Source organism: Musa acuminata, chromosome BXJ1-10, assembly GCF_036884655.1.
Source record: "Musa acuminata AAA Group cultivar baxijiao chromosome BXJ1-10, Cavendish_Baxijiao_AAA, whole genome shotgun sequence".
NCBI lineage: Eukaryota > Viridiplantae > Streptophyta > Magnoliopsida > Zingiberales > Musaceae > Musa > Musa acuminata.
Window position 1 is genome coordinate 5,301,999 of NC_088336.1, and position 13,633 is coordinate 5,315,631.

At 43.7% G+C, this 13,633-nt stretch overlaps 1 protein-coding gene across 5 annotated transcripts in view; it reads left to right on the forward strand.

Moving 5' to 3' along the window:
• LOC135595156 (AP-1 complex subunit gamma-2-like) overlaps positions 1–13,633 on the forward strand; it is a 104,179-nt gene that overhangs the window by 24,461 nt on the left and 66,085 nt on the right. For all 5 annotated transcript variants that reach the window (XM_065085708.1, XM_065085707.1, XM_065085710.1 and 2 more), the window contains one exon: positions 3,216–3,306. In XM_065085708.1, coding sequence (XP_064941780.1) covers positions 3,216–3,306 — 91 coding nt within the window. The remainder of the gene's footprint in view (positions 1–3,215; positions 3,307–13,633) is intronic.

A 13,633-nucleotide genomic window follows, 5' to 3' on the forward strand; every position in this document is an offset into this window, starting at 1 on the left:
TAAATATCTTTCAATATTTAATATGTATGAAATATAAATATTTGACCTATTAAGTATCTAATTTCGAATTAATCAATATTAAACATACTAATCATAATATTAAAGATCTTAATTACTCTCTAATTAAAGAAAGAGAATACATATCTCTTGATTAGAAATTTCTTTCTCTTAATCTTCCCAAATTAACCTCGATTCAATTTACAAATCGTTGTTTTGTAGAGTTTAGGAGAGCACAAATGTGAGAAAAAAGAGTTTGATATAGTTTAAGAGAGTATAAGAATGAAATGGAGTGAAATAGGGGAACAGAAGGGTTTAAAAACCTATGAGAAAGGGCTCCGATGGTCAATTTAACTATTGGAGCACTATTATCGAGCGATAACGGTCGAAATCGACCGTGACCGAGTTGTGTCGGGTGGTAACGGTCGAAATTTCGATCATTACCGCTCGATATAACCTCGTATCGTCTGATATGTGGCGCTTTTAAGCATTCCGCTCGGTAGTGGGTTGTCTACGTACCGGTATACTGTCGGACCGGTACGTACCACCCGTATCGGGTGGTATAATTCGAAACTGTATAACTTGGTCCTAAGAGCCTACTACCATATGGATGATTATTGATAAAGAGACCACACTGTTGCTACTTTGTTTCGTCTATATTTTATAATTTACCACTATTAGATGCCATAAAAGCATCTTCATGGGTTTTTAAAATTATAATATTGATAAACAATCGAGTCACAATAAGGATTTGAAATCATATCCCATTTAGACATGATAACCATTTTGGTAGTAGTAGGCTAGTTATAAGGTATGACATTGCTTGTCATATGTGATTTATCAAGGTATGCAATTTCGAATGGTACCGTCCGGTACGGGCGGTACGTACCGGTCCGACGGCATACCGGTATGCGGATCGCCCGCTACCGAGCGGAACGTTTAAAAGCGCCCCATATCGGACGATATGGGGTAATATCGGGCGGTAACGGTCGAAATTTTGATCGTTACCGCCAGACACAACTCGGTAACGGTCGATTTCGACCGTTACCGCACTGTAACAGTGCTATAGTGCTTCAACGATCAAATTGACCGTTGGAGCCATTTCTCATAGTATTTAAACCCTTCGTCTCCTTTATTTCACTCCATTATATTCTCGTACTCTCTTAAACTATCTCAAACTCTTTTTTTCTCATATTTGTGCTCTCCTAAACTCTACAAAAGGACACACCATTACATTCTCATACTCTCTCAAACTCTACAAACTCTTTTTTTCTCACATTTGTGCTCTCCTGTTCAAATGATTTTTCTGTAGATATTTCAATATTTACATAAGGACAATCCGTAATGGACCGAAATATGAACCTTGCACAAGATATTTTTCAAAGCCCGAAAAAGATATGTGATACTATTCTTACCTAATTTACATTGATTTTGCTAAACTTATGCTATTACTATATTTATTTCTAACTTAAAAACCCTATCCTAACTTTTTTTTTTATTTTCAAGTATTTTCGAAGGGTTTTACACCTAAATTAGGCGTACCGCTCGGTATACCCTAGCGTACCGCTTGGTACACGATACCGTACCGTACCGAGCCAACCTCGAAACATCAGTATGGTATGGTATTGCATACCTTACTTTAATGTATTAAGTATAGGACACTTACATGATTTTATACATGTTTTCTTCATATATGTTTTGTAGTTCATGGTAAAAAGTAAAAACATGGTTTGATTTATCATTTAGGTTATATTTAGTCAAAATTTAAGGTTCATAACTTCATATTGATTAAAAGGGCATACTAGTGTACGAGGTTCCTACCAATGTAGGGTTTGGGGAATGTCAATGTACGTATCCTTATCTTTAAATAATTAAAGAGGCTGCTTTCGTGACTTGAACCTTGATATCCCAAGTTGCAAAGGAGCAACCTTGTCTTTGTACCAAGGCCTGCCCTCATAACTTCATATTAATTAGTTAGACATATTTAGGTTTAGGGTCTCCTTTAAATAAATCTGATCAATACTAGCTAGTTTGATCACTAGTAAGTAGCAGCCCATACCTACACATGGTAGAGTAGCATATAGCTATGTCCAAGGACCATATCAATACCGGATCATGACTTTAATCAATGCCCGATATTATCATTTGGTATTGGTTTTGCCAAATATATATTTTCTATTGAACTTACTTAGCTCTTTATTCTCTCTCCTCTGTCACCTCCTCTCCTCTCCTTTGTCTTTCTTCAACTTTACATTCTTTTTCACCTTTGTTGTTGCCTTCTCCTCCATTCCCTCTTTGTCCATGTACCTGCGATCTCTACCTCCGATTGCTATACATCTTGTTCCCTACTCTTTTCTTTAATTTGGGTGGTGAAGACTAGCACTAACCAATATTGAATGTCACTATGTTGTGCAATACCATTATTGTGCCCCTCCACTTATGACTGGTATTGGTATTGGACCAAGATTTTCATTCATGACTAATATTATGTGGAATGACTCCATACACATACTCCATGTTAGTGTTTGTAAAAAGTGGCCTTTTTCCTACATTTGTTAAATGTAAAATCAAGGTTCTCAATTTCGGTCCGTACTTGTGCACTGAGTCCTACTCAGTACGGTACGTACCGAGGCATGTCGATAGTATATCGAGGCATACTGATGGTAAGCCCAAAAAGAACTGAAAAACCTAAAAAAATATCTAGAGGTACTAGTCAAAAAATATCGGGTCGAAATCTGGGGCATATCGATCGGTACACTCGGCAACGATCGGATTTTGATTGTTACTACCCGGCACAGACCTCATATCGCTCGATACGAAAACACTAGTACCACTGGGTAGAGGGTGGTCTGCGTACCGGTATCCTCTCGGACCGGTACATACTGCTTATACTGGGTGGTATAAATTGAAATTAAGAACCCTATGTAAAATTATTCACATTTATATTCTTTGTTATTTTTAGATTAAAAATTCAATTTCTGTGAGTCATCTAAATATCAACATTTTCTTTCATGAATGATCTTTTGCTCTTATATCTACCATTTATATCTTCAGAGAAATCTTCATTATTTCTTCAGAGCAATTTGTGTCAATCTGTTTTTGTTCGATGTACTTGCATTAAGGGATAGTTAGCTACATATTCTCTAATTTAAATTTTTTTTTTTAATCGTCTCTATAGATGGTATCATTTATAAATTACTTTTACCATTTTCCTTTAGATATGTTGCACTCAACATGCTGATGAAGGCTGTCACCATAGAGTCACAAGCAGTGCAGAGGCACAGGACAACAATCCTAGAGCGTGTGAAGGTAGGGAGCATTATTTTTCTGTTTAAAACTACTTAAATCACCTGCAAACTAGAAAAACTAGCTATTTGCAGCTTCCAATTGTTCAAAAACCTCATATTAATGCACTTTTAAATTTAGATTGTTCTCTTTGCTGCACTCTTCTGGCCTAGTAGTTAAGGTATCCACCTGCTCCTATTTGTTTTTTTCTTTCTTTGATTCCTTTTGGAAGATTGTTTTCCTTCTCTAATTCATACATTGTCTTCCAGTGGTCATGAAGAGACTGTTTCTTACTATGAATATTGGAATTTGATCATGATTTGCACTTTTAAATGTTCTGTTAGGAAACAAGTATAAATGATATGTGAAGAATTTAGAGTTTGATCTTTGACAAATTAATTCCTATTTTCTCTTTACTAGGTTTTCGCCTTTCATTTTGGAATTCTCAATGTAGCTCAAAATTTTATAGATTTTTCTTACATAGCATAGCAATTAAGAACATTTAGCATGCTAAAAATATTCTTTTAAAACTAATTCTGAATTAATCAACTGCTTCTGTCGGCTGTTTAATATCTGAAATATGTATTCAGGATAATTACTTGTTGTTCTAGTCTTCTAGATATCCCAAAGAATACCAATTCTGTTATTTTTACCTTGTCTGATTGCCTCAACCTAAGGATGATATTATATTTTCAATAATTGACATTTCAGGTGTCAGATCTGTGCCGTTCCATGGTTAGACCGGGACAGGTTTCATCTATGCCATCGTATTAACACTCAATATACCGGCATGTATCACAGCATACTTTAGGCTGCTTTCAACCAACCAAAACCTGATTGCCTCAACCTGAGGATGTTGATATTATATTTTCAATAATTGACATTTCAGGTGTCATATATGTGTCGTTCCATGGTTAGACCGGTACAGGTTTCATCTATGCCATCGTATTAACACTCAATATACCAACATGTATCACGGTATACTTTAGGCTGCTTTCAACCAACCAAAACCTAGATCTGCACGATCCAAGCCATGTTGGCATATCGATGCATGCATCAATATGCCACGTACACTGCCACGTATTGTCACGGACTTAGCTGGTTTTGCCTAAGTCGTGCGGCACCCTTGCGTGTCCGTCCGCAAGGGTCAGCCTCCCCGAAGTCTCCCATTGTCCCTTAGGACCACCAAAAGAGAGAACGGGTTAGAGAGAACGCCTCAATCGGGATCCACAAGCAAACATCTCCGAAAAACACTTCATAGACAATGCAAATTACAAACAGACTTTACAAGCTATGAACAGTGGCACAACAAAGGGTAAAATGGTCTATTACAGACCGAAAATCTCTCGCACATGTCCACATGACACAACCTTTATTTACAAGCCTAAAGAGGCCACCAACCCAACTAAAATGGACTATTAAGCCTTCGGCCGCCCCTCTACATGCTGTACAAGGCATGAACATGCCAAAAGACACGGACATACATAAGCATTACATCAAACACCTTGTTTAGAAGTTTGTCCGTGACATTCTCCCCCACTTATTCCTTCGACGTCCTCGTTGAAGCCTTTGTCAACACTGCAACTCCTCGCCTTTGCTAAGTCTTCAATCTTTTGCTCCAGCTACAATGCGCCTCTTGGCTCCTAGCTGCTCTCCGCTGCTGTTTTTGAGTAGTCGAACCTTTGATCCGCCATGCTGCTTCAACTCACCAATGACTCTAACTCTGGTGTGGGGTTGGTTGAGTTGCGTTGATCCTTGTTGATTCCTGCGGATCCTCCCAGATGAAGGAAAAGACCATCCTTACTGCGCCAGTCTCTCAAATGCCTCATGCTGCTTGAACTGGGTGGATGCTTGTTGGAGCTTTAACGAGCATCATCTCGCAAACTTCTGAAGTTTTGGGTCCTTCCTCCACAAAATTTGCTCATTGACTCTTCTTTCACTTAGTTGTCATATCCAAGTAGGTTCGCATCACTTCCGCTTTCGATTGGCATTTCGTTGGGAAATGAAGCGGACAATCTACTCTTAGTAGCACTGATCACCGTTGGTGAGGATTTGACAACTATTGTCTTTCATTATCTTCGAAGGGTCTTTGAACTTGTGCAGAGCTCCTCTGCTGGATAGATAAGAGAATTGGGGTACTCGGTTTCGCCTATTCTCTTGAGAGTTGAGAAGGCAAAAGTTACTTGACTTTGCCCGCCTCCTCGAGGTTGTACTTCATGCATCGAGCTGGTTACTGGCCTTCGCCTGCTCTTTGCTCACACTTCTGAAGCACTTGAAGTGTTTGCACTCCTTGCGTTGAGTTAGTTACTGTGATTCACCTTCTCAATGCCATTGAACTTCTGGAATGCAGGAAGTTTTCACCCCAACTTGGAGTAATTCTCTCATAGGTTTGGTCGCCTCTAGGATTGTACCGTCTTCTCCATCAACCCTGCCGCCTACTCCACTGAGTAGCAAAGGTACAGTACCGCGTACTGCCTGCTTCATTCCTTGGTTATGCACTCTTGCATGACCCGAAGTCTTTCACTTTCGGCTATCTTGATGAGAAGCTCATTGACACCGGTCTTACGAAGTTCCTCGGCCTCTGCCCTTCAGCCTTGTCTCAGTACTTGGAGATTGCCTCTGCATGCTCCACCTCCTCGGCCCCTTTCACGACCAAGCGCTCTCCCTCCATGAGAGCAAGGGATCAATGACTTTCACGGAAGTCCCGCCTCTGCGGTACCATGGCGCTGCCATGCCCATGGCACTACTATCCGTCGCCTCGCATCTACATCCCTTTTCTTCACAATCAATAGATATGCCTCTGTGACACTCCTCCGAGTTCACCTTCATTCTAACTGATTGCTTGACTTTGGGTAGCTAAGTCCCTCTGGACTCGTCGTCGCTTCCTCGCCCCTTTCGACCCCCTGCTTCAACACCTCTGTGTTCTCCAAGCAGTCTGTTTGGTCGATGGAAAGACAGACTGCAACTCCCATGCATGGCCTCTGCCATCACGTTGTAGGGTTTGCACCGATTCTGTTCTCCTTAGCTTCCTTGGTAGCAACGTTCGCTTACTCGGCCTTGTCCTCTGACTTGCCGGGCTCCCTTAAGCGAATATGAGCTCTGGAGCAGTCCAACTCTCCAGCTGCTTCGATATTACCTCTGCATGATCAAGTTCCTCCCATGGAACTCACTGGTACTTGCATTCGAACTTTTCCCTTGGTGGAACCCAGCTCCCATATGCTGATGACCAAGGTTTTCATCCGCCGCAAAATTCGATGCACGCACGGAAGACCCGCCTCTGCGGTACCATGGCCTTCAATCCTTGAATCCATAGCCCTTCTTGCCGTCGTGTTGTTCACCGAAGTGGAGCTCCCAGTAGCTCCCGATCATACCTCCATATGATCTAGTCCCTCCCAGGACTAGGTCGTGTGTATCGCATTGCCACGAACTGTTCCACCACGATCCGCTGCACCATGTCGCCTCCTGGTGACATCTCCATTGCATTCTGATCCTTGTGGAATAAACTCGAATTGTGAACCCTCCATGTGTGGCCTCTGCCAATACATCGCAGGGTCTCGTCCACCTTCGATTTTGTTCGCTCCTTTGGCAATCGACCTTCATCCACCCACTCTTGGGTCACACCTAGATGAAGCACCGCTCTAGGACAGTCCGTCGCCTAGTAGCTCCCGAAGTCCACCGACTTCACTGTAATTTGTGCACCATTGTCTGGATCCTGGGCCTCTGACCCTACCAGCACAATCTCCGCTGCACACCGCTTCCTTCATGGCAACTTGAATGGCAACACTGTGGCATATTCTTCAAGAGTACCCACCTCTAAGTCCTCTTGCCCCGTGCTAAGGCCTTCTGAACCCAATTTCACCTCCGCAAATTGAGTCGCCTTAGTTCCTCCATCAAATGTTTCTCCGAGATAAGGTGCATGTGCCGCGAAGCTCCCTTCGTCTTTGGTACCATGCAAGATGAGTCTGCTCCGGCAGAAAGAAGGACCCATGGAACAACATGATCCTACTCTTGCCTCTGCAAGAGTTCATGTCCTTGACCTCTGTCTAAGGAAAGCACTGTGCCTCTGCTCCATGTTCTAACTTCTATGCTGGCTCCCTTCATGCGGCTTGAGTACTTCGCCAAGTTACACTCAAGTTGCTCCGCTCCTCGTTTTTGCATTGAGTCGATGGTGGCCGTCGCGCCCACCATTCCACGGGTCAACCCTCCCTTGAGTCCGATCTCCATATCGACTCCAAGTGTGCCTTCATTTAAGTTGCTTTGGGTCGCTAGCCCACTTGATCTCGCAATGCATCCACCAATGCATTCTATCAAGCGAGATCATGCGACGACTCCTCGCCGCTTGCTCAGTCCATCGAGCTTCGTGGAGTTGTTGTTTGTTGAGGTACTCCTCCTCAATATGTGAGGTCCGTCTCACATGATTCTCCCTCTGGAGAGCCGGGACTTTTCCCTCCTGGATAACTGTCCCATTGGAGCAACATCTCTCTTCGTTTCGGAGACCACCATCCCCTTGGACTACTCCGATCTGCTGAACAAACTATGCATTGTTCTGCCTCCTGCAAACGCACTTGCTAGATTGCGACTCCCCGTCAATACAGTCCCCGCTGCACCCCTCAAGGCCTAGCAACATGCTGAACTCGTTGCACACTTCAGCCTCCTACGGACGTATCCTTCACATGCCGAAGAGAAAGTTTCAATGCTCCATGGCGCCGAGTTTCGGTCGCCTTAGGATGGCCACGAACATTCCATCGTCCGCATACAAGCCCATGCATGAGTACCAAATTCTTCGAGTTAGCAATTCCCCTCACCTCTGTGAGCTTTGCATAACTCTTTTGGTCGTTGAGCAACTCATTCCACCTTGGATGGTCTCATCCTTTACCAAGCGCCTCGTTTGCCTTGAGCACCATCAAGTATAGTTGTCAACATTGAGTCGTAGCTCAAACTCAGCCATCCCAACCTTTGTGCGCTCCACATTCTTCCAAGCTTGCCTGTTCTCGTGGTGCCTCTTGCGCGAAGGGTTGGCCATTCCTCTGAATGCCAATCTCAGATGCCCGCTCCTCTGAGCGACTCCTTTTCCCTACATCTCCATGCCCGTTTTCCCACAAACGGTCGCGCGTGTGCTGACTGCCCTCAACGCAGTCCTGCTAGGTCCCCCACGTTTGCATGCTAAGTGTTTCTATGAGTGCTTGTCCCGCTCTGATACCATCTATCACGGACTTAGCTGGTTTTGCCTAAGTCGTGCGGCACCCTTGCGTGTCCGTCCGCAAAGGTCAACCTCCCCGAAGCCTCCCATTGTCCCTTAGGACCACCAAAAGAGAGAACGGGTTAGAGAGAACGCCTCAATCGGGATCCACAAGCAAACATCTCCGAAAAACACTTCATAGACAATGCAAATTACAAACAGACTTTACAAGCTCTGAACAATGGCACAACAAAGGGTAAAATGGTCCATTACAGACCAAAAATCTCTCGCACGTGTCCACATGACACAACCTTTATTTACAAGCCTAAAGAGGCCACCAACCCAACTAAAATAGGACTATTAAGCCTTCGGCCGCCCCTCTACATGCTATACAAGGCATGAACATGCCAAAAGACACGGACATACATAAGCATTACATCAAACACCTTGTTTAGAAGTTTGTCCGTGACAGTATGGTGACACACTTCTAGGTCAATTTCAGTAGGTCAAGATCTTAAAGTTGTTTCAGTCTAGAAAACAGTAAATATTCATAAAATTCAGTATCCCAACTTCTCTTGATATATACATAGAATATTCATAAAATTAAAGTTGTTTCAGTATAGAAAACGATAAATATTATATTGAAACATATGTAGAAAAAGGAACATGTTCTCTATCTAAAGATACATGCATACACAAACATGTTTTAGCTTATAAGCAATCAAGACTAACAAATTTGATGTATAATAACATCATATACCTATTCTTACCACTAATATGATGGTGTGGGTCCTTAGTGTGACTCCACTTCATATCAATATTGCATATTATCAGGACCATGCGTGGAACTTTTTTCACCGTATTTAATCCTAGTAAATTATGTGCTGCTAATGAAATAATATGGCAGATGCTGTATCATTATGAACCAACAATATAATGGGAAGCAAGGTTTGCTGTCTTGTATCGACTAGGCGTATAAGTCCCTAGTTGAACTAATATGTATTGGTTGTCCTGTTGGTACTAGTGTTCTGGCACATTGTCACGGACTTAGTTAGAATTGCCTAAGTCGTGAAACACTCTTGCGCCAACTTTTCGGACTTAGCTGGGATTGCCTAAGTCATAACGCGCCCTTGCAATATCCTTCTGCAAAGAGTCAGCTAATTTGTAACCTCGTTCAGGTCCCGAAGGACTTGTAAAAAGAGTAAGTCTCGACGTCTTGCGAAGAGGGAAGCTTTATAAGCAATTCAGCATACACTTTGAGTGCAAGAGATAAAAGAGAGGAAGGAGAAAATAAAGACTTTAGAAGGCAAAACAAATAGTCGTAAGTCCACAAACGGCTGCTCATCGGGTGTCGGGCGTGATGGCAAGTTCCCGTCAAGTTAACATGTGAACTTGTGTATATCGATCAACGCCCAACACTACCCTGAAGCCCCATCCACCCCTGTGCCACTTGGGGGGTTCTAGGGGTCTGAGATGGTTAACGTTTCGCTCACAGCTATGGTTTGCAGAAAATAGGCCATGACGCGTGAAAATAGAGCCATTTTTGGGTAGTTTTGCCCAGTGTGGTGAGTGGTCACACTGCAACGCTGTGAACTGTTCTTGCTTTCATTTTTCTAGCAAAAATATACAAAATTGAGGCAAAACATGCTGCCAAGCATCTATACAAGTATGCAAAAGCAACGAACGGTTCGTTGAGCGAAGATGTTATGGGTGTGCGACGATCGTTCGTGACATTCTCCCCCACTTAAACTGTCGACACCCTCAATGACGCTTGTTGGTAGGCTTTGTTGATTGCTTCTTCATGTTGTAGGGCATCTTCAGGCTCCCAACTGGCTTCTGTTCGGGGAAGCTTTCGCTACTTTACCAGGTATTTGGTTTGCTCCACTCCATTGGGTAGCTTTGTCTTGCGATCCGCTAAATGGTTTCAACTCGCTTCTCATAGGAAGCTCTGGTAGAGGGGTAGCCGAGTTGGAACACTTTGGTAAGTATCTTACGGATCTGAGTGGTAGGCTTTAAAGTTGCTTGCATGGAAGACATTGTGAATTTTTAGCCACGCCGACAATTGCAACTTGAAGGAAACATTGCCTACCCTGCTGATAATTGGGAAGGGTCCTTCGTACTTGCGCACTAATCTCTTGTGCACTTTTTGCCTAAAGAACTGGAGAGATATTGGTTGGAGCTTCACCAACACCAAGTCGCCAACTTTAAACTCCTGTAGTCGCCCTCCCAAGTCTGCCCACTTCTTCATTTTTTTGGTTGCCTTCTCCAAGTAAGCTCGTGTAATATCTACATTTCGGTGTCATTCATTCGCAAAGTGATAAGCTGGTGGACTACTCCTGGTATAACTAATTGCCAAGGTGTGAGGAGTCGGCGGCTACTGTCCCGTAATGATCTCGAAGGGGCTCTTGTTGGATGCAGAGCTCTGCTGCAAATTGTAGGAGAATTGAGCAATGTCTAATAGCTTCACCCATTACTGTTGGTTGGTACTCACGTAGTGTTAAAGATATTGCTCAAGGAGCGAATTTATTCTTTTAGTTTGACCATCAATCTAGGGGTGGCCAATACCTTATCAATTTGAAAAGCTCAGTCCAGAATCGCCCTAAGAACCAAGCATCTCGATCACTGATGATATTATGCCGGACTCCCTAATACTTCACCATATTCTTTATCATTAACTTGGCCGCCTCCTTTGCTGAATAGTGTAGGGGTGTAGTAATGAATGTTGCATACTTTGAAAACCGATCGACCACCACGAGTATCGATCCGAGTCCCCCTACTATCGGTAAGCTTGATATGAAGTCCAAGAAAATGCTCTCCTATGGCCTTTCTGGTATGGGCAACGACTCCAAAAGTCCAACCGGTTTCCGTTGCTCTACCTTATCTTATTGGCAAGTAAGCCAAGTTCGAACATATTCCTCCACATCACTTCCCATCTTCGGCCAATAGAAGACCCACTCCATAAGAGCCAATGTTCGATGAATGCCCGGATGTCCGGCCTAAAGGGAATCGTGACACTTTCTCAAGAGTTTACGCTTCAAATTGTCTTCTTGAGGAACATAAACCCTATTCCCTTTGGTGTAGACGAGTCTCTCCTGGACCCAAAATCGTCGTGCCTTGCCTTCTTTGATTAGTTACATCAGGGTTACTGCCTGCGGATCACTATGCAGTCCATCCCTGATTCTGGAAAGGAAGTTGGAGCACAACTGACTTGCTTGGCCTCCGCCTTCTAGCTGCATGGTATTCACTAGCTCCACTTTCCGACTCAAAGCATCGTCCACGACATTGGCTCTTCTGGGCTTGTACTCCATTGCCATGTCAAACTCAGCTAGGAAGTCTTGCCATCGAGCTTGCTTTGGGGTGAGTTTCTTTAGAGTTTGGAAGGAACTCAAAGCGATGTTGTCCATCCTTAGCACAAATCACGATTCAAGAAGGTAGTGCCGCCAAACTCGTAGACAATGGACCACCGCTGTCATCTCCTTCTCATGCACTAGATACCGCCACTCGGTTTCGTTGAGCTTGCGGCTCTCATAGGCCACCGGGTGACCCTCCTGCATTAGTACTCCCCTAATAGCAAAGTCTGAAGTATCTGTATGGACTTCGAAGGGCTTCCTATAGTCTGACAATTTAAGTATCGGTTCTTCCAACATAGTAGCCTTTAGATCTTGGAATGCCACTTCACATTTGTCGGATCGTCGCCAAGGTTGCTCCTTCAGCAACTCTGTCAGTAGAGCTACGCGCTTCGAATACCCAACTATGAAGCGCCGATAATAGTTGACGAAACCAAGGAAGGATCTCAACTCCGGTACTTTCCTTAGTGTTCACCACAAGGTTCGCTGTACCGTACCATACTGGTGTTTCGACCCGGGCTCGGTATGGTACGGTACCGGTGTACCGGGTGGTACATTAGGGCATACCGAGCGGTACGCCCTGGTGTACCGAATATTTTTTTTTTTCATACTGTAGTAGTGCTACAGTACTAACAGTATAATATTGTAGCACTATAGCAGTGCTACAGTATAGTACTATAGCACTGTAGCGGTACCGGGCGGTCCGCGTACCGATAACCTGTCGGACCGGTACGTACTGCCCGGTATGGGCGGTACGCTTCGGTATGGTAGACCTTGGTTCGCCATTCCGCCATAGTTTACACCTTTGATTTATCCATCCAAATGGAATCGCCACCGATTCGGTGCCCCAAGAATAAAATCTCCATCTGAGCAAAGTGTTCTCCCTTTTCACGGACAAAGTGTTTTCCCTAAGGACCTTAAAAATTGCTCGAAAGTGCTCGACATGCTCCTGGAGCGTTTGACTATAAACGATGATGTCATCTAAGTAGACAACCACAAACTTATCTAAATACTCCTTGAATAGTTGGTTCATGAGAATATAGAATGTGGTTGAAGCGTTGGTTAAGCCGAAAGGCATCACCAAGAACTCGAATGCTTCAAACTTGGTTATATAGGTAGTCTTCGCTTTGTCGCCTTCAGCAATGTGCACCTGCCAGTACCCCAACCGAAGGTCGAGTTTTAAGAAATACTTTGTTTTGCCCAGTTAGTCAAACAAGTCCGCAATGAGCGGGATAGGATAGTTATTCTTCATCGCCACCTTGTTTAGGGCCCGATAGTCGACGCATAATTGGAAGCTTCAATCTTGTTTCTTTTGGAAGAGAACTGTAGCTCTGAATGATGCTTTTGAACTACAGACGAGACCACCGCTTAGTAGTTCATCTAATTGTTTCCTGAGCTTTGCCAACTCTGGAGGGGCCATGCGGTATGGTGGTTTCACTGGAAGCTTCACTCTCGGCTCCAACTCGATACGATGATCCATGCCTCTGCGTGGTGGCAGAGTGTTTGGCAACTCGGGCGACATGATATCTGTGAACTCCTTCAAGATGTTTGCCACCATAGTAGGTTCATAAATGGCCTCCCCGTCAAGTGGCTTTAGCTTTTACAGCAACCACAAAGGTTAAATCTCCTTTTCGCACCGCACCCCCTTCTTCAGTTGTAATGCTGATATTTGTTGTGGGTCCTTGGTTCCTTCTCGAGAAATAGTAACCACGCAGGGGTTGTCACCTCCCATTATACATAGGGAGTTTAGGAATGTCATTAGCACCAACTTTGCCGCATGCATGAACTTCATTCCAAGAATCATTTGGAAGTTGTCCAATGGCAT